Source organism: Fundulus heteroclitus, chromosome 10 (genome assembly GCF_011125445.2).
Source record: "Fundulus heteroclitus isolate FHET01 chromosome 10, MU-UCD_Fhet_4.1, whole genome shotgun sequence".
In the NCBI taxonomy this organism is placed as follows: Eukaryota; Metazoa; Chordata; class Actinopteri; order Cyprinodontiformes; family Fundulidae; genus Fundulus; species Fundulus heteroclitus.
In genome coordinates, this window is record NC_046370.1 from 861,032 (window position 1) to 881,941 (window position 20,910).

Consider the following 20,910-nt stretch of genomic DNA (forward strand, 5'->3'; position numbering starts at 1 on the left):
CTGGAGATCTAACCGTTCCAGTTCTCCCCGGTCCTCTTCACAAGATGCTTTTTTATGTCCTTTATTGTCATCAAATTTCCCTAAAATCCAAAGCATGCTCACATATGGCCCAAACATTTTTATTCCAGCCATAGAGAATACAAGTAAACGTTTCCGAAGGTGGAATTTGATTTAAAAAACACACTAAACCAAGAATTAAAAATAAACGAACTGAAACATTTCCTAATGCCTTATGTGATGTCACCAGAGGTATGTGCTTCTGGAAGCTGATTTTTATGAGGGTAGATGTTATTTTGATTAAATAACTATTTAGAACAAAACTGAAAATGATTATGACTGAGTCTATAGATGACAAATTAAACCTAACATAAATTTGATTAATATACAGAAAGAAAAGTGTGGCTAGTAGCTTTAAGCAATGCAGCACATAATACAAAGAAACTACGCTGGGCTTCAGCTTTTTCACCTCTGCTGCAAAGAAAAACACTTCTTCTACATCCTTCTAGCCAAGAAAGTAAATAGACACACATATAAATTTAGGGTTTATTATTGTCACCATAACAATAATGTGAATCTCTCTTTATTTTGAGCATCAGTTCAATCATAATTGTTCTTTTGTCACAGGCAATAGTAATAATAGTGCACTTTTTATATTTAAATTATGGTACAGACATTTCTTTCTTCTTTTTTTTCTTTTTTTTAAACACCTTATTCTACTGACCCTTATGAATGGAGGATAGTTTACAATCTTAGCCAGGGCTGGGTCAATGAAAGTGAAGGTGATTCTGACAAATGAAACCCAAAACCAAGGTGAGCGATCGTAAAAGTGTGCATCAACGGTGAGACGAACAACTCTGTACATTTTCTCTTGGGATGATGGGCGTACGTACGGCGGGGAGGTGAAGAGAAAGACGGATGAGTGAAGCAAACGTCAATCGTGTGAGAGGACAGAAAGAACGAAAATAAAACAACCCAGAGTGCCAGCTAGGGTTTGGCTTTAATAGTTCACTTGATATGATTAGGTTGGGTTCGGCTCAAAGTATCTCTGCTGCCCAGTTTTAATCTTACTCTCGCTCAGCCGTCAAACGTCCGTCTCACACACAGCAGAGATAAGCAGGAGGAACGTGAGATTTAGACAAAGCTTGTGGGGTTTGTGACACGGAATATACTTTTGTAGACAAATACATGGCAAATCTCCGAAATAAATAAATAAATTAAATCAAATAAATAGATAAATAACGGCGAAAACTCCTGCACTTTGTTGCATATTGCGCTGCATGGAAGACTGGTGAAGAACACTGACTGGTCTGGCGGAGAGCTGGAGGAATGTGTGGACGTCCGAGCTGCTACGCCGCGCTTGGAGACGACCGCGGACACGTCGACGGGGCCGCTTGGCTTTTTTTTTTGGGGGTTTATGGGAGGACGCCTGCTTCCTGTTTTGAAGTCCTGTGCAAACCTTGTGAGTCCAGCGGCGTGAAAATGTCCACTCATGAGTTTCCTGTTTGTTTGTTTTTTTACAAGTGTGAATATGATGGCGTTAGGAGACAAGCTTCTGATGAGCGGTTCGTTCTGTTCCATCCGAAGGTCAGGAATGCTCTTCTTATTCAGTCTGGGCCCAAACAGTCACATATTAACAACACCCCCACCCCCCTCCCTCCACCCAGTAATGTTCATACATTTGTTCAAACCAGAGCAACGAGGGTCCGATGCAGAATGGTAGATGAATTGTTTCATAGCGTCTCTGAGTAAAAAGGAAACACAAACCAAGCGGATGTTTGCCAGTAAACAACGTTCAGACAGCGCGGCTCTTCCTGCTGCCGCCGATGTCACTGTGCTGCTGACATCCTCAGACAAAAGCCAATACGTTAACACAAATAAAAACGAAATAAAAAAATACGTTTTTTTGTTTTTTTCACATTCACTTACTTAGCTTACTTGTTGGGTTTTTTCTTTAGATCCACACAAAAGCCGCTGCTGGAACTCAAGGATGCAGTTTCTCATGAGAAAAGCTCAACCTTGGGGTAAACGGGCTCGTAGAGTTCTGATGCTGCACTGCATCCACGCCTCTCTCCAGATGGACCGTCATCTGCAACGTTGCTCGACAGGGACAGGAGCGCCACCGTTAATCCAAGGAGTAATTTCGGGTGTCCGAATCCGTCAGCCGATGGGATCCCGACAGACTAACCTATCTGCTCGAGGACCGACTGGCTAGCTGGCATGCACATCAGCTCTTCTAAACTCTTGTTTTATCTGGGAAGCTACATTTTTTAATGGATGGATACCAAAACTGCTCATTCTCGGACTCCTTTTGTTTTTTTTAATTAAAGGGTGGTTCCTCAAAACTCGTTCCTCTTTTAATGGTCGGATTAACGGCGATCCAGAACGTCAAGATTATGTTGGCAAACAAAATGCAAGATGGGAGGGAATAAGGATCAGTCCTCGCTATAGTTAAGCACTCTCAGTAACTTGGTCGAGGAAGAATAAGGGGTGGCTCGTAGCTCGCAGGGATACTTGGAGATGGAGTTATTACTGTCTGGTTCGTGGTGCAGCTCAAGCATCCTGCAGCGTCGTCTCGCTCTCTATCCTACGGTTGGGACTGGGTTCCGTTGGAGGACAGGAGGCGGGTTCTCTCCTTCGCCGAGCCTCTGCGCTGCAGGACTCCTCCGCTGCCTCCTATGCCTCCGCCGTCTGCTCGGTCACCCCACTCGCACCTGTCGCCCCCGCCCTCTGAGCGCCGCGAGTTTTGGCGGGTGGGGGTCCCGTGGGGACGACTGTTCTTCTCATCTGGGAAGGGATCTACAGAGCGGAAGAGGAAAAGTGACTCCCAGCGTATTTATGCTGCATTCGTACGATCAAACTAACGGCTCTTATCACAAAGACGTGTCCATGTCCGGATTAAACCATTTCTAAGATAATAAATCAAATTCCGTTACATTTCCAGACTTTTCTAGGGTTCACATTGTCTGTTCGCAGTGTAAATTAAACTAATTGCTCCACTGAGGCTAAAGCTGGCCAATAAGCAGCCTTACCACATAGGGCTTGCACCAGTGGCTGATCATGAGAGCTGAGAAGCTGGGCTTGGATCGTCTCCACCACTCGTCTGAACCGGCGACTCGGGCCTGTGGATCCGACAGAGCGTAAAAATACCGGTAAACAAAAAAATGGTTTTAGGAAACCGTGATCTAGTTTTACCCAACGAAAGACATTGCAGAGGGTAAAACTATTTCACTTAACAGCTGATTATAGCGTCAAAGCCTGAGCTCAAAGTGAAAGCAATTTGCTTGAAAACAGAAAGTGTTTAAAAAGAAAAGACTTAGGAAGTTTCTTTTCAAAGAAGGCCACCAGCTTTCTGCTGCTTGATTGCTCTGAAGCACAAAGGAAGAAGTCATAGCATTGCATTACAGTAAAGATGTAATCTTAAATGCTCAATATTAAGACATTTCTTCATGTAAGTGTCCAAAACTGTCAATTAATGTTTATGTTAAAGCAGGGTGCTTGCTCTTTTTCCAAATTAAAATTCCAGACTTTTTTAAAACTGATATTTTTTTTCCCAAGACCTTAACTTTATGTACTTGTATACTTGTGTGCCTACTGCCTACTTCATTGGTTGAGATTGTACAAACTGTTTATTAGAAATGTTAATTTTTATAGGCTAGTATTTAATGAACAAATGCATTATTCACAGTAAATTATGCTTTTACTGATGAAGACGTTTCAAAACATGAAAATCACAAGTACATGAATTTCACATCAAACAAGTGTTTGATTCCATTAGGCGAATACAGTACGTGACCAGTTAGTAAAATTATAGTTTTATAGCCTACCTTCCTATTTCTCATTTCACAATGCCTTTGAGCATACTGTAAAATTCTACCATACATTTTTTTTCCCCATACTTTATTAAGACTTTCACACAAAATTCAAGACTTTTCAAGGTCTGGAAAACAGTGTTTCAAAATTCCATACTTATTGAGACTTTCAAGACTTGCGCAAGCACCCTGTAAAGAAAAAAATCATAACTTATCCTTTTATTTTTCTTCTTCTACTTTTTTTTAACATTCTGCTGTATATTTTATTATATACTCAGAATAAAGAAGGTTAAAAAATCAGAGCTTAGAACCTTTTATATTTCTTTAATGTTCTTTTTTTTTTTAGTTTTTTGTTTCAAAAAACTAATATGTCACTCAGCCATTAGATTTCTTCTGTCAGTCCTCTGAGGGGAGATTAGGGTTTTTTCAAAGTAACTTCCAGAGTAGAAATCAAGACCCAGAAAGCAACAGCTCTCTACTTATCAACGTCCTCACTGAGTCTCGTTAAGTTCATCAGAAAATCTTTGTGGGAAATATCTCAGGGGAATAAAAACAGAGACTGACTACTTAAAAAGTTTGTCACAGTTAAAAGCTGAAGATAAACCTCAATCCTCTCCACTAAAATGCCTCTCACTAAAAATGGCCGTCTTCAGGCAACGTGAGCACAGAGCTCGTCCTAAATATCGTGTCCTGATTTTCTGTTCATCCTCAGATTGCTTCTATTTATTTTTAAACACAGTTTATAGTCATAACTTGGACATTTCTAACACTGAACCCTTGTTATCGTACCTTTTAAAGAGGATCTGAACTGTTTCACAGGGATTTTAAAAATGATTAAAGACAAAATCTTGTGTTTAAAGTGGTTTAAAGCGTTTTAAACCACGCTTTAAAAACATGGCGGTTTTATTGCTCCTTGTTGGTAACGCTGCATTGACTGCACTGCACGCTCGGTATGAGGGATTGCTGCAAAGTCACAGACAATGCCAGCGACTGTCTATTGCGGCTACATTCTCCTCCAGGAGGAGTGAATGCTGCAAGACAATGACTCGATGCAATTAGCTGGGCGTCCTTAGACTGAAGAGTTTTTAACCGATCTGTCTGAATGATTTCATTAAACTCAAATTTTAACTGAATAGACAAACTGAACTGAACTGGGTTTAGATCAGGTTTGCTGCTCCAGTCCTTTATCTGCAAGGTAGACTTCACATTGAAAACTTGTTAGGAATCTAACCTGCGCCCTGCAGAGAGACATGAAGGTAGAATAATCTGTACTTTTAAGACGTTGGAAATGACCGCTAAATGTAGCAAGTGTTTGTTTTATAGTCTTGCTCTGGTCTAAGTATAAAACGGTGGAGATATTTTAACTGGTTTAACGTATTTTAGCAGCAGTAATTTAGTGTTTATGCAGATGACATTTAGTTTTATTTATTTTTAGAAGCCAGTGGAGGCCTGCGTTATAGAGAACTTCAGGATGTTAAAACATGGATGGAGCTGAACTTCGGCTAATTGAGTGAAAATAAATCGGTAGTGATTGTGTTTTGGAAAACTGACCTGCTGGAAGGATGTTAGGGTGGCTTATGGTACGTTGAAGCGCTTTATGTATAAAGTTTTGATTTAATATCAATTGATGATATTGTGTTTAAAGTAAAAGCATGTAGAATGTTTTATACGTTTTTGTTTTAAGACTTTCTCTTAATAGTTTATTAGAATAAAAAAAGGCTAATGTTGAAAACCACGCTCCTCTCTTTCTTTTTCTTTCTTACAGAAATCCATTCTTCTACAACAACAAAAGAAACTGTCTTCTTCCGATTTTACCATAAGAATGATTTCTAGAACACGGCCAAATTCAGAACACTAACTTCTCATTTGAGAATAACCAGAATAAGTTAGTTTAGCATCTTGCAGCCGCAGCTGTGGATGTGACACGAAGCATTTGCCTGATATGAGGGAGAAGGTCACGCTGTAGATTCCTGTTTCCCTCCTCCCCTCCCTCTCGCTCCTCTCCCTTTCCCGCTCCCTCTCGCCCTCGGAGAAGGCAATGTCCACTTGGAACTTGACGGGCTTCTGGAAGACGGAGGGACCGCCGGAGGACTTGTACTCTGCCCGGAAACTGGTCTGGGAGATGACGCTGTGGCTGAGCGACGGGATCTGCGTGGTGGGGAGACAGAGAAGAAGCAGAGAGACCGACAGACTTACGAGGCGGGAGAGGTACAGGGGGTCCGACGTGAGCATAGGGAGACAAAGGGTGAGGGTGAGGACAGGAGAGACAGAGAGTGAGCCATTGGTGGACGTAAAAGCGCTCCGTGTACGTGCCACAAGGGAGCGAGAAACCAAAAAAATCAAACAAAGAGTAGAGTGAAATAATGAAAAGCAATGAGGTGCACAGCAAGAGAGTGCATGTGAATGCCTTTCTCCCCCTGAGAGCCATGCTTGTGTACGAACAGAAGTGGACAGAGACAGACCACAGCAGATACTCACTGACAGGAAAGCGTGGACAATGTCGGCTTTGACAGAACTCAAGGGTTTGTCTCGGATCACCACGAAGATCTGCTCCTCTTTCTCCAAACCGATGAAATTCCCGAACCAGGACTTCTTGGCCAGCCTGGAAGCCAAAAAAAAAACAAAAAAAAAAAACACAAACAGTGAGAGAAACTGCAGAGCAGGAGCGTTACGGCAGGATGACAAAAGTTTAGGTCGTAACTCACTCAGGGCTGGATTCTGGCGTCAGACTGGACATGTCCTCTGACGTGGGAACTGGGAGAGAAAGATCTAAATTAAAGTTAATATCATAAACAGCTAGAAGCCCCAAACGTTGTATGCAAGATATAAACAAACAGACAGACCAGTGGATTTTATTGGGTTTAGGACGACACAACGTAGCGCATGTGAGGAGAAAGGAAAATGATCCATGGTTTTCAAAGATTTCTAAAGGTAAAAATCTAAGAGGGATGCATTTGTTACAAGCCCCTTTACACTAAATGAAGTCTAATGCAAGCAATTTACTTCCAAAGTTGCCTCAATAGTAAAAGTCTTGAATAATAATACTTGAACAATAGTGAACAAACAGTAGGATAAAGGATAAGGCAGGCCTCTTCACTCGTTGTTTTTAAGTCCCTTCTTAAGACCCATCTTTTTTCTTTGGCTTTGGGCACAATCTGAGAGGTTTCACTTTGTTTTATTGTGTCTGTATATTAATATGTATTTTGTATTCGATCCTTTCTATTTTATAATTGCATTGTATTTTATGATTGTGTACAGCACTTTGGTCCTGTCGGTGTATAAAGTGCTTCATAAAAAAGTCGGTATGATATGGTAAAGACTGAGGAGCACATTAAACAGGCCAGGGACAAAGAAGATAGAAAAGTTTAACGCTAAATGAGACCAAAACTGTACAATCTGGCCTACCATATTTTCCGGACTATAAGGCGCAATTAAAATCCTTAAATATTCTCAAAAATTGACAGTGCGTTTATATATGATTAAAGTTGTGCTTACTGACTGATTTTATGTGGTACAGTATGCTCAAAAATCTGTTAAAATGTGTAAGCATGACTTTAGTTAGCAATGAAGAAGGGGGGGGGGGGGGGGGGGGGGGGGGGGGGGGGGGGGGGGGGTAATATGTGATAAGAAGATGACCCTAAACAAACATCCATGGCAACAGTCGGATGGTTTAGATTAAGCACTGCAAAAAAAGAACTAAAAATAAGTAAAATCTTCTTGAAATGAATGTATTTGCCCTTTATTTGAGCAGGTAAATAAGACTATTTGCCAATGGAATAAGTATTTTTACCCCTAAAATAAGATAATTAGATAAACTGCACTTGAAATAAGACGATGGAGAAGAAATGTTCCTATTTTAAGTGCAAAAATCTTATTCCATTGCCAAATCAAGGAAAAGTACTGTAATTTCAAGAATTTTTTTTCTTATTTTTAGGTCTATTTTTGCAGTGAGTTTATCTGTCAATGTGGCCTAGTCAAAGTCCATTTATTAATAATAATAATAATAATAATAATAATAATAATAATAATAATAATAATAATAATAACAATAATAATAATAATACATTTTATTTAAAAGGCGCCTTTCTGGACACTCAAGGTCACCGTATAAAAAATAGATAGAAACACATTAATGTGAAAAACATAATCGAAACACAGAATAAAAAACATTTTAACAGATTAATTTAACAGGGAAATGGACATTAAAGAGAATAGGCAATCTTAAACAGCTGAGCTTTGAGTTGTGATTTGAATTGAAGTGAGTCCGTGTTTCTAAGTAGGGGTGGTAGAGTTCCAGAGGCTGAATGCTCTGCTCCCCATGGTGGTGAGACGGGAGGAAGGGACAGACGGGTGTAAAGCAGATGAGGATCTGAGAGCACGGGATTTAATTATGAAATTAGAATGTGTGACAAGACTTAAAATCTTAGCTATTTTGCAAAGAAAAAATGGCCCAAAACTTCAATCTGCGCAAATCTGGCAGAGACAAAAGAAATAGTTGCAGTAAAAGGTGGATCTCCACAGGATTCGGTGAAACATAAATGCACGCCGCACTTTTCAGTTGTTTTGTTTGCAAGAAATGTTGAAAACCATGTCTGATTTCCTTACCACGCTACTTATGCTACTTGTGTTTGCCTATATCACATAAAATCCCAACAGTTCGTAGCTTAAACCTCAGATGCTGAGGGAATTTTAAAAGGTTTGTGAATATTGTTGCAAGATCCTCAGTCTTTGGACACAGAAACTCACCTTGTAACTTACGGCGGTGGAACCGCGGCGACCCCAGCAAGTTGTTCTTGAAAGAGTTGAGGCGAGTCCTCCAGTGGGCGGGGCTGCTGGCCGCCATGCCGCCACCCCCTCCTGGGCTGGAGGGAGGGGTGAGCGAGAGCGAGCCCACGCCCCCGCCTCCCTCTGCCCGTGACGAGGATGAGGATGAGGAAGAGGAGGGCGGGGTGGTGGAAGGGTGGTGGGGATGGTGAACAGGGGTGCCCAGCGGTGTGGGCAGCGGAGAGCCCTGGGGGGTAACCTGTGGCACAGAGTGGGCAGAGTTTGGGTAGAAACTCTTAGTCACGGACTTAAGGACAGAGGACGAAGGGAAGAAAAAGCGAGGGATGGGTGACAGGAGCGGGGAAGGGGAGGGAGAGCGGGAGGACGGGTTGTGCAGGGGCAGGGATTTGATGGCCTGCAGGTGGGGACGGTCGCCGGGTCCTTTGGTGGGCAGGGTCTGGGTCTTGGGGTTGGGGGGCGCTTTGGGCTTGTCATGGGAGCGGGCTGAACGAGGAGTCGTGGCGTTTCCCTGTTTGGACTCCTTTGTGAGGGGGGAAGCGGTGGCGCAGGTGACGTCTGATTGGCTGAAAGTGAAGACGGGGCTCTGGTAGGACTGGGGGGGTGGATTTGGAAGGAGTGTGGGAGTAGTGGGGGAGGAGAGATGGAAAACAAGAAAGAGAAGGGATGGAAAATGGAGAAAGGATGGAAATGAATATCATGCTTCATGACAGAAGAGTGCACCTTATGAACAGTGAATGTGCTAAATGCTGATTATGAAAGCTTTCACTTTGCCATATTTATCCTCCCTACAGCTGTTGAGCCAGAGGTGGAGTTAAAAGTGATGCAGGTACTGTGACCTTAAATGGCCGCTTTGTACGAGCAATTAACCACTAGTTGTTTTCTGAAAAATGTCCTGTTCAACTGCTGCATGCACAGGGAGGAAGATAAATGAGATAAAGGGAGAAAATGCAAACTTCCTGTTGAGAAAGAGCTTCGTTTGAGGAACTGGAAGTGGTGCGATGGTGTGTGTAAATGACTGGAGACACTGACACATGGATAGCACAGACGGTTGCAGAAAGTAGCTTCATATTTTACAGCCGGACAAAATACTGACCACGAAACGATCTTGATGTTTTGACAATTGTTTAGTGAGAGAGTTTGTTGTAAAAAAAAAAAAAAAAAGCTACAGAAAACATCAAGTAATCACTGCTGTGCTACAGGCAAACATCTGTTTTAAACAAGAAAATGATGAAGAACACTGCAAAAAGGGAAGTAAAAATAAGTAAAATTTTCTTGAAAATAATGTATTTGCCCTTGATTTGAGCAGGTAAATAAGATTCTTTGCCAATGGAATGAGTATTTCTACCCCTAAAATAAGATAATTAGATATGCTGCACTTGAAATAATGTGATGGAGATTAATTGTTCCTATTTTAAGTGCAAAAATCTTATTCCATTGGCAAATAGTCCTATTTACCTGCTCAAATCAAGGAAAAATACTTAAATTTCAAGAAAATAAATCTTATTTTTAGCTCTATTTTTGCAGTGAACTACATTAACATCAGAAGATTGTTACAAAAGGTCATAGAAAACACCGACAAGAACAGTTTCACCTCATGTTAGAAAACAAAAACACTTAAATTTACAGAGTCTACCCAGACCGAAAATCTGAATAATTTTAGCACAGGGCTCCAACTTTCTGTGTAGCAGAAACCGCTGAACGACTGTAGTTATATAATGTACAGTGAAGAATGCGTATCTCTTGAACTTTTTCACATCTTGTCACATTATGACCACAACTTTTACTGTATTTTACTGGGGTTGTATGAGCTAGCCCACAGTGGGACACAATCATGAGACACTGGGTCTATTTTTCTCACTCTGCTGAGTTCTCCTACTGCTCTCCAATCTGCATTGTTTGTTGTTATTTCAACTTTTTGTTCTTTGTCATTTTTCTCTTCATAGAAGGTACACCTGGTCTGGCGTTCTGTTAGCTGTGACATCATCAGGGGAGGCAGATCATCCTCTACTACCATCTAACATAGAAAGTAGTCCTGGGTCAATGTGAGCTTCTGTGCTTTCTGTGTCTCTGCTCTGTCTTCTCTAACATAGAAAGTACTCCTGGGTCAATGTGAGCTTCTGTGCTTTCTGTGTCTCTGCTCTGTCTTCTCTAACATAGAAAGTACTCCTGGGTCAATGTGAGCTTCTGTGCTTTCTGTGTCTCTGCTCTGTCTTCTCTAAGCCCCAGTGGGTCGAGGCAGATGAGCGTTCACACTGAGCCTGGTTCTGGTTCTGCTGGAGGTTCTCCTCCCTGTTAAAGGGGAGTTTTCCTCTCCACTGTCGCTTCATGCATGCTCAGTATGAGCAAACAAAATGCAAGATGAGAGGGAATAAGGATCCGTCGTTTTTATTAGTCACGCAGTGTTTCCCCTACCCTGCAAAAACGGACTTAAAAATAAGTAAAATGTTCTTAAAATTTGTGTTTTTGTCTTTGCAGGTAAATTGTATTATCTGCCAATGGAATGAGTATTTTGACCCATAAAATAAGATAATTAGACATCCTGCAGTTGAAATAAGACGGTGGGGATGAGTTGTTCCTATTTTAAGTGCAAAGATCTTATTCCATTGGCAGATCATCTCATTTACCTGCTCAAATCAAGGACAGATACACTAATTTTAAGAAAATTTTACTTATTTTTAGCTCCGTTTTTGCAGTGTATAAATACTGTCTTGGGAGTGCATGCGTTCGCCCTAGGCTGGGTGACTTCTTTTGTGGTGTTGCTAAGATTTTCCTTCCATTTAACTTTCCATTAACATCCTAGAATACAGCTTTAATAGAGCATCCAGCTTCTATCTCAGTTTTTATACTTCTGTTTCTATGTTTAGACAGTATCTTTAGACATGGTTATATTTTGCAGCCTACCTGCCTTTTCTAACTTCTTGATTGAACGAAAGTCTCTTTAAATCTAGATCTGCCAGAGTTTAGAATAATTTGAAGCGTAACTTTATTCATATTTGATTTTATTACTTGGGATCTTTCACATGATCCATTCATGGGGTCTATTTAGCAACAAGAATAAAGCAGCTGTCTGTTGTCATTGACAGACTCAGGAAGGTGGATTTTTGTCAGAGCTGATTGTACTTTTGTAGGACTTCTGGAAATAGAGCCGTTTACTTGTTGAAAACGTGCTGTATCAAGCGTTAATGTTAATAATGAGTTCAGACAGATGTGATATTCATTGTGTGGAAAACCTTTCTGTCCTTTCTGAAGATAAGAATCCCCACAGCATGACGCCGTCTCTTTTGACCACAGAATCTTTTTTTTACGTGTTTGCTGCGTCTCCTACGTGGTTTGTGTCAGACTAAAAACTGGCTTTCAACATAACGCTGTTCCTCTTAATTAAAGGCCAGATAATTAACAGCTGTTCTGTCAACAGAGTCTTCCACATGAGCTGTGGATCTCTGCAGCTCCTCCAGAGTTGCCTCTCTGAGTAACGCTCTTCTTTGCCTGACCTGTCAGCCGTGTCTTAGCGGGATTTTGGTTGTAATGTGACAAAATGTTGAAAGGTTTAAGGGGAGTGAACAGTTTTATAATTTGTTTTGAACTCTATCATTACGCGTGCATTATTCTATAATAAAGTGCGGTGTGGGAACTCATCCTTACCCTGGGACTGCTGAGAGGACTCGAGGAGAGACCACTTGAAGCTCCGCTGACTGAGCGGGACCTGATGAACAGAACCAGGGCACAAGTGACAAGACAAACAGCATAAACCGAACTTTAATGTCTTGAAAGGGTGAAGATTGTATTTATTGCACACATGGAAGGATAAAGACACGCCACCTCTGACTGTGTGCGGCCGTGTCGAGGGCCCTGCGGGGTGGGGTGGGAGACCCCTGCTCCGTAACGCTGAGCACTTCTAGACTTTTCCTCTCTGGGCGACAGCGACCGTGACGCGTCAGCATGGGGGAGTCGACACGCTTCCGAGGAGGGTCTGCTGAGGAACGTCAACACAGAGGTGGAACGCGTTCTGTCAGGTTTAAAATCGGAACCCGCGCTGGTTTTTTTTTGTTTTGTTTTTTTCATAGTAGGTACACCTGGTCTGGCGTTCTGTTAACTGTGACATCATCCAGAGAAGACGGCTCACCCGCTACTACCATCTAATGTAGAACAGATTACTAGATCAATGTGTGCTTCTGTGCTTTTTTGTTTCTCTTGTTGTGTCTCTGTTCTGTCTTCTGTAACCCCAGTCGGTCGAGGCAGATGACCGTTCATACTGAGCCCGGTTCTGCCGGAGGTTTTTCCTTCCCGTTAATGGGGAGTTTTTCTTCCCACTGTCGCTTCATGCTTACTCAGTATGAGGGATTGCAGCAAAGCCATGTACAATGCAGATGACTCTTCCTGTGGCTCTACGGTTCCCCAGGAGTGAATGCTGCTTGTCGGGACTTTGATGCAATCAACTGGTTTCCTTATATAGGACATTTTTGACCAATCTGTATAATCTGACCCAATCTGTATAATATGATTGAACTTGATTTTGTAAAGTGCCTTGAGATGACATGTTTCATGATTTGGCGCTATATAAATAAAATTGAATTGAATATTTTGGTTACAATCTCGCTTTGATTAAGACGGATTTACTGTCCTGATGACGTTGTCATATTCGCACTGATTTAGTAACAGTAATTCCTCTGGAGGCTTTTGATTCACTGTGATAATCTTAGCTTCATTTGCACTCACAGAACAGTTGCCTTCGCCCAGTGTTTGTTTGATTTTTTTTTGCTAATATAAAGAAAAAGCAGCTTCCTCTCTTAAATGGTTCGCTGCTGCCCCCTATTGGCTCACCAACGTCGTTGCGTGGAGGCAGGTCCTCATCTTCGTAGCTCGGGTAGCGTTCCTTCCTGTCCAGCAGTAGGTAGTAGATCATCTTCTCCTGGTTCTCTCTAAAATGGATCAAGGAATGTTGTCAAAGGGATTTCTGCGTCAGTTTAAAGCTTAATACAGGGTGAAACCCTTGTTTACGCCTCAAGTGCTACTTTAGTCCATTAAAATGACAGGGTGGAGCACACTTTATGGTAATTTTCTAAGTTTGGGATACAAAAAAAAAAAAAAAAAACCTGCTTACTCTTCACATTGCAAATCACGGGTCAGCTTGACTCTGTCGCGGAAACATCCCAGAGAGTGCATGCTTTCCAACACATCCGGGTCCAGCTCGGTCAGGGAGAGGATCCTCCTCACACACACCCGCCGGGGGGGAGGCTGCTCGGGACACGGCTCGTTACGACCGCCCCTGTGGAGCGCGCACGAAGCACGATGGATCACAACCGAACGGCGGGGCTTGAGCTAACGTTTTTTTTTTTTGGACTCCGTGAAAGAATTAATGTTTTACTCACTGATACCAGGAATGTTTCTGGATGGCCTCTAGCTGTAAGAGGAACAGGACAGATGGGGTCGTTAGTTTCTACAGGCTGTTCACAGCCAGATGGCCACAGAGCTGGGATGTGCATACAGTTGGCGCGGCTCGGGACAAATTGCATCATCTCTGAATAATGAATGCCAAAATCTCAGTTTACAACTTTATTCCTTGCTGGAATGGAGGAGAAAATGTATGACAGCAAACATTTTAATCCAGACAGACAATGTCTTGAACAGGAATTCACTTTTCAACAACCCCCTCAATATTTTTATTGGGATTTTATATAAAAGACTTAAAGAAAGTAGTCTTGCCAAAGATGGCCAATCAGATTTAGGTCTAGACTTTGACTGGGCCGTTGTCCTGCTGAAGGTGAACCTCTGTCCCAGATTTAAATCTTCTGCAGCCTCTAACGGGGTTTCTGTATCATGATCCATCCATCTTTCTCCCTGTCCCTGCTGACGATAAACGTTCCCACAGCATGATGCTGCCACTACCATGTTTCAACCAGGGGACAATCAATTCAGGGCTTTTGCCTGGCGGCCGCTTTTAAACATCATCTGTTGTATCTGTTGTATCCACTGAGCTATATAATACACTGGAGTGCTGATTTTGCTGAAAAACTGAAGTCACTGGCCGCCATCTTGCTCCTCCCTACTCTCACAGAATTCCATAGGATTTGGTTGCAACAACAAGCAGTTTTCTGGCTGAGTGAAAACGTTTCACAGGTAATTCTACAGTCAGTGGATGTACTAACACTATCAACTACTAGGAAATTAGGTGCTGAAATATTTTACGTTATTCATATTAAATATATATATGTATATATAAGTATGTGTATATGTATATATGTATATATATGTATACATATATGTAAATATATGTTTTTCCCCTACCTTTCAGATAGGGGATACATATGATGCATATGAGACGTCTTTCTAACCCGAGGCTTTCTGCTGGCCACTCCTCCATGGACGTCAGATTTGTGGTCAGCACACTGTCTAAGGATTCTACTACCTGAGCCGTGGATCTTTGCAGCTCCTCCAGAGTTACCATGGGCCTCTATACTAGGCCTGGGCAATAAACTAAAATTAACGACAATGACCAACATAATTGCTCCCATATTGGTGTTTTTTACTATCTAATAAGATAGATAGTTGTTTTTTTTATAGTAAAGGTCGGCTATGCTCCTGTCCCTTTAAGACGCTGAGCCACGTGTCTGCTGTCACATGACTCCACCCCATCCAGCCTGGAACAAGAAGTTCATTAGTCTGACTCTACGTCACATCAATGACGAACGGAGACGGCGCACCAGAGCTCCAGACGGCACATTTTCCAGCCGATATGGTGATGATGGGACCAGGTTTGTTACTACTGCTGGAATCTGTCTGCCACTAAAGCTGAAAGTGAGGCCAGTGTTTTGGCCACTATTATCGTCCATTTATTGTTATCATGGCAAACTGCTCAATATATCGCGATACTGACTTTAGGTCCTATTCTAGGCTACTTTTATTGACTAAATGTCTTTGCCCAGCTTGTCAGTTTAGTCACGCTGCAAAAACAGAACTAAAAATAAGTAAGATTTTCTTCAAATTAAAGTATTTGTCCTTGATTTGAGCAGGTAAATAAGATTATTTACCAATGGAATGAGTATTTTTTCCCCTAAAATAAGATAATTAGACATCCTGCACTTGAAATAAGAAGATGGAGATGAGTTGTTCCTATTTTAAGTGCAAATATCTTATTCAATTGGCAAATAATCTTATTTACCTGCTCGAATCAAGGAAAATACTCTCATTTCAAGAAATATTTTCTTATTTTTAGTTTTATTTTTGCAGTGTGGACAACCAGATCTCGATGGGTGTACAGTTCTGCCATTCGCCTCTCATTTACAACAAGATTGAGTCACGCACAGATGGACTCCAGTTTCTAAATGCATGACTTTCCAGGACAATTTCCCATTTTTATTCAGGGTTCTCAAAGTGAACGGGGCTGAATAGAGACGCACAGCACACATTTCCACTCCACCATCATACGGCACTACACTGCAAAAACGGACCTAAAATAAGTAAAATGTTCTTAAAATTTGTGTATTTGTCCTTGATCTGAGCAGGTAAATACGATTATCCGCCAATGGAATGAGTATTTTAACCCCTAAAATAAGATAATTAGACATTCTGCACTTGAAATAAGATGATGGAGATGAGTTGTTCCTGTTTAAAGTGCAAAAATCTCATTCCATTGGCAAATAGTCTTATTTACCTGCTCAAATCAAGGACAGATACACTCATTTTAAGAAAATATTACTTATTTTAAGTTCCGTTTTTGCAGTGTATGTCTTGTTCTATTGCTAGAAATCTCCAAAGTGTCTGGTTGTAAATGTCAAGGGGTATGAACACGTGAATTAGACTAATGAGACCAGCTCCAACGTCCTTTTTATCGTTTGATACCGTCTGCATTATTTCTGGGATAGTCTGGTGGGTCACCTACCGTCAGCCTCTTCTCCGGGTTAACTTCTATCATGCCTTTGAGCAGCGACTGGCAGTCCGGCGGGATGAAGTGCGGCATGTGGAACACGCCACTCTTCACCTTTTCCAGCAGCTGCCGTAGGTTGTCGTGGTCAAAAGGCAGGGCACCCTGTGGGCAAGAGGGAGAGAGAAGAATCTTCTGATATAACATAAAACCCGGCCCGACGGCACTGTGAACACTTGGGTTTAAAACTGACCACCAGGAGGGCGAAGAGGATGACCCCGCAGCTCCACACGTCTGCTCTCCTCCCGTCATACTTCTCCCCCTGTCAAAGACGGCAAATTTAAAACCCTGAATCCAAACGGGACTCTAAGATAATTGCTGGAAATTGCTTGTTTTAACTGAATTATGGGTAAAACAGGCGTAAACGTGACTGTATTTTATTCTGTCTCCGCCAACACTGTGAAAGCTACATTTCATTTACGGAGCTGGAGGATCCTTCAAGTGCTGAGCGCAATAGGAAAATTTGCTTTGACAAGAGATGAGGCCCCCAAAAAAATGAGTTTTAATATCAGTTTGAGAGATTTATCATTTATCTTTGATGGGTTTTAACTAGGGCTGAACAATTAATCGCATTTTCAATATAATCGTGATTTAAAATAACGCAATTTCCAAATCGCAGAGTCTGCAATTTTTGGCTATGTAACAATTAGGGAATTAGACGCGTCCATTAGGTGTTGGTAAAATGTTTAAAGTGGGTTTGCCTCCACATGGAAGGGAAGACAGTTGCAGCAGTGAGAAAATCTAATTTTATTACTTGTTTTAGAGTTTATATAATCATACATAGCATTAAGTACAGGTCAATCAGTTTAATACATAGACTTGTTTGTTGGTTGGACTTTGCACTTTATGTTCAACAGGGATTGATGTCCAATTAAATTAAAAGCTGTTCTCTTGAATAATATTCTGATCAATAGAAACATTAAATTTCATATTTAAAATAGTCCTTGTTTACAAACATCTTTATTTAGAGGCCTTTTTTGTTGCTTGTGGTTAATGAGGAGAAAAGTCAAAATTGCAGTTTAGGTTTAAATATATTGTAGACAGAACACAATCATTACTGCTCCGAGTTTAGATGCTGCGGGTCTTTTAGCAACTAATCCACATGGCGAGGAAACAAATTGATTTGTTGTTTGTATATATTTTGAAACACATGATAAATTAAACTGGAAAAAAAATCGTATTAAATCACAATATTAAGAAAAAAAAATCACAATTACATTATTTTACAAAATCGTTCAGCCCTAGTTTTAACTCATTAGTGCCATCGGTTGTGGATGTGTTTGCTTCATAATCAATGATTTAATAACAGCGTTTGCTCTTTTTCAGCACAGGTGCAGGCGTATGAGGAGGACACAGTGTGAAGGCAGCTCCCTCACCCGTATAACTTCAGGACAGGCGTAATGTGGCGACCTGAAATCAAAGAAAAACGTGTCACAGCGAATACGGAGCGAATGACAGGAGTAGTGACAACTGCGTAATTATAACAGCATAAAAAAGCATTGTGCAACAGCTGGACTCTTTCAAAACAGTACAAACTAAGATCCACTGTCTGTAGCTCCTGTGGCTAATGCTAGGTTCTGTTTCTGCAAACCACAGAATACTGGTCTCATGTATCGGCAACGCTGGTAAAGACGTGTAAAGGCCGTAGGATATCTGTGCATCTTTCATGGTACCAGCTTAACTTCCCACAAAAAAAAGTAATTATCCAATCATTAATGTGAGTACATTTATTCAGAGGCGTGGCCTTTGGCTTGATGACTTGTAACTAGACCTGGACTTCAGCATCTTTGCTTCAAAATACTCAATGCTCTTAAAGTTAGAAAAAATTAAGTAAAGGGTTTATAACGCAAGATACAAATAGTAAAAATAAACAGAATGTTCCGAGCCACAACTATTGCTACTTCTTGCAAAGCCTTTAAAAAACATAACACCGCTGAACGTGCCACCGCACGCGTGTGAGTGACAGGGAAGTAGAGAATCTGTAAAGATCTCCAAGTCTCCCAAACTATTGGACGCGTCCTACAGGCGTACATTTGGAAAAGCACCTCATAGCCGCTGCTAAATATGAAGGAGGACCGGTTCTCTCCTGAGGGCCCTGGGAACCTTGGATGGCATCATGAACTTTTCAGAAAAAACCTCATTTCAGATACCTCTCTGGTAGTATCTGCCAGTAAGATGAATATGTATCGTCATTTGGTTTTAATTAGGAAAATTATCCAAACCGTGAGATTTAAATCCCACATAAATGGTTCACTAGATAAAAAAAACAAAAAAAAATCAGCTAAATTTGGCAGAAACCCTTTAAGCTGAGCAGATGAGAAGAGAGGATTTTGTGCGGCCCTCCAACTGCCTTTTGTCAAATGGTTTGGCTCCAACAGCACCGGTTATTAATTAGGGAAAAATGATTACAGACAAGTTAAAATCTTCTTTCCACTGAAAATATTAAGACAAAGTATCTGTCTTTTTATCACTACACTTTTTATATTCTCTTTAATTTCATAGCAAATGGGACCACAACTTTACCTGACTCCGCCAGATAGATTTGCTCCGCTTATCCATCTGGAAACCTTCCGTTGAAGTAATTTTGGGAAGGGGCGAAAATACTGGTTAGCTGATTGGCCTATGTTGGTGATAGACGGGCCAAATGAACCAATCAGATTCGTCGTCGCTCTGTTACGAGCGACGATGAAAAACACAACCACAAGCCAAGCTACTCTTGCTGCTGCAGGTAAAGGCTCTTTAGCTCAGCAAAGAATTACTCTGTAATGCCGATAAAACTTGCTCGATAGCCACGCTAACGCTAGTTTCATCGGCTGAAGCCGCCATGTTGTTTAGACTGAACTGTCGCGCTTCCCGTTGCGTCACACCTCACCCGCCTCAAAGCCAACGCTGATTGGACGTTCGTTGGTGAAGGCTCCAAAATTTCTTTAACGGAGGGTAGCCAGACTGATCTGCGAGTGAAACCTTGAAAGCTCGCGAGATCAGGATGGTCTCACGAGGCTAACCACAACTACCCAATGACCTAAATGCAGACTTTTGTACACAAACTGGTTTTATTTGTTTAATAAATTGTTTGAAAGAAAGAAGACTGACCCCAAATTTTGTTCTTATAGCTTAGAGAACGCAAAACATTTATTAATATACAAAGTCAATCGATTCCAAGAGATTTTGAAAACGGGATGACCAAATTTTTATTTGGCAAGTGTGCAAAACAATTTTTGAGTTTTGAATCTACTTGCATATTCTCTTTACAACAGAAATCTGGACTAATTTAATTTAGATCTTTCATGTACATACTTGTAGAGCAGGTAAAAAAATAATCACAATAGAATTACAGTGACGGAAAAAACACGATTGCGAGGCTCAACCGAGTTTACCCAAAGATGGAAAGAAGAAATGCTGTGGTACACCTCCGTTCATTCTTTACAATTTCCCGACAGAAAAGAATAATCCAGACAAAGGTGTACAAAACTGCAAGATATTTGCACATAATCATTGTGACTAATCTTCATCTTTATCAGGCTATCTAATCTTGAAACTGGGAAGATGTCGGGCTCAGGGCGGCTGCCTGCGCTATAGCGGACAAAGTAAGAGAGTAAAGAGACAGAACATAGAATCAGTTTGATAGAAATTTTATTCTGCTCGCTGTCACTTTTTAAATAATTCAAATGCATCTTCAGAGAAAAGTTGATAAATAAAGTAGATGACCGCTAAGTCAGCAGCACCATACGCCGTCATAACACTTCACTCACATAATGTGGCCAAAGCAACACTTCATTTAGGGTAACTGGATTTTAGCGGATTACAGAAAAAGAATAATAAGGTTTACATGTCATACAACGTATTGCTTTAAAAAACTACGACGATATATTCTTTATTATCGTAGTAAGGTGCGCTGTGCAAAAGCATTTTATCATGGATGGTGCAGTCAGCTAACCTGACGCCACCAGATAGATTTGCTCCGCATACCATCTGTAAACCTTCCGTTGAAGTAATTTTGGGACGGGGCGCGAAAATACTGGTTAGCTGATTGGCCTATGTTGGTGATAGACGGGCCCAATAAACCAATCAGATCAACGAAGCATATGACGTACTTGTCAACAGATTCGTCGTCGCTCTGTTACGAGCACCACAGGCCAAGCTACTCTTGCTGCTGAGGTAAAGGCTTGTTAGCTCAGTAAAGAAATTACTCTGTGTAATTCCATAAAACTTGCTCGATAGCCGCGCTAACGCTAGTTCATCGAGAAGCCTCCATGTTCTTTAGACTGAACTGACGATCTTCTCGTTGCGTCCACCTCAACCCGCCTCAAAGCCAAAGCTGATGGACGTTCGTTTGGTGAACGGCTCCAAATTTTCTGTAACGGGAGTAGCCAGACTGATCTGCGAGTGAAACCT

At 41.3% G+C, this 20,910-nt stretch overlaps 1 protein-coding gene across 2 annotated transcripts; it reads right to left on the bottom strand.

The window, feature by feature from the left end:
• Positions 1–529: 529 nt before the first annotated feature.
• Positions 530–17,943, bottom strand: LOC118564315 (serine/threonine-protein kinase BRSK2-like). Of its 2 annotated transcripts, XM_036141739.1 has the most exons (14): positions 17,892–17,943; positions 16,709–16,777; positions 16,474–16,620; positions 13,964–13,995; positions 13,696–13,860; positions 13,416–13,513; positions 12,414–12,564; positions 12,237–12,297; positions 8,556–8,832; positions 6,515–6,563; positions 6,288–6,411; positions 5,747–5,957; positions 3,030–3,119; positions 530–2,796 (listed from the first exon to the last, which is right to left on the bottom strand). In XM_036141739.1, the coding sequence occupies exons 3-14, from the start codon at positions 16,549–16,551 to the stop codon at positions 2,585–2,587; spliced, it is 1,548 nt and encodes a 515-aa protein (XP_035997632.1). In that variant the 5' UTR covers positions 16,552–16,620; positions 16,709–16,777; positions 17,892–17,943; the 3' UTR covers positions 530–2,584. The 2 variants fall into 2 exon arrangements, with proteins under 2 accessions (XP_035997632.1, XP_035997631.1); XM_036141738.1 differs by lacking the exons at positions 16,709–16,777; positions 17,892–17,943 and having other exon boundaries at positions 12,414–12,567; positions 16,474–16,610.
• Positions 17,944–20,910: the final 2,967 nt, after the last annotated feature.

Excerpts from the sequence above, each read along its gene's own strand:
- LOC118564315 (XM_036141738.1), bottom strand. The coding sequence starts at position 16,551 with ATGCCGCACTTCATCCCGCCGGACTGCCAGTCGCTGCTCAAAGGCATG. Across the intron at positions 13,514-13,695 it reads CGTGATTTGCAATGTGAAGA|AGAGAACCAGGAGAAGATGA; the intron begins GTAAGCAGGTTT and ends GATCCATTTTAG. Across the intron at positions 12,568-13,415 it reads GCCTCCACGCAACGACGTTG|CAGACCCTCCTCGGAAGCGT; the intron begins GTGAGCCAATAG and ends GACGTTCCTCAG.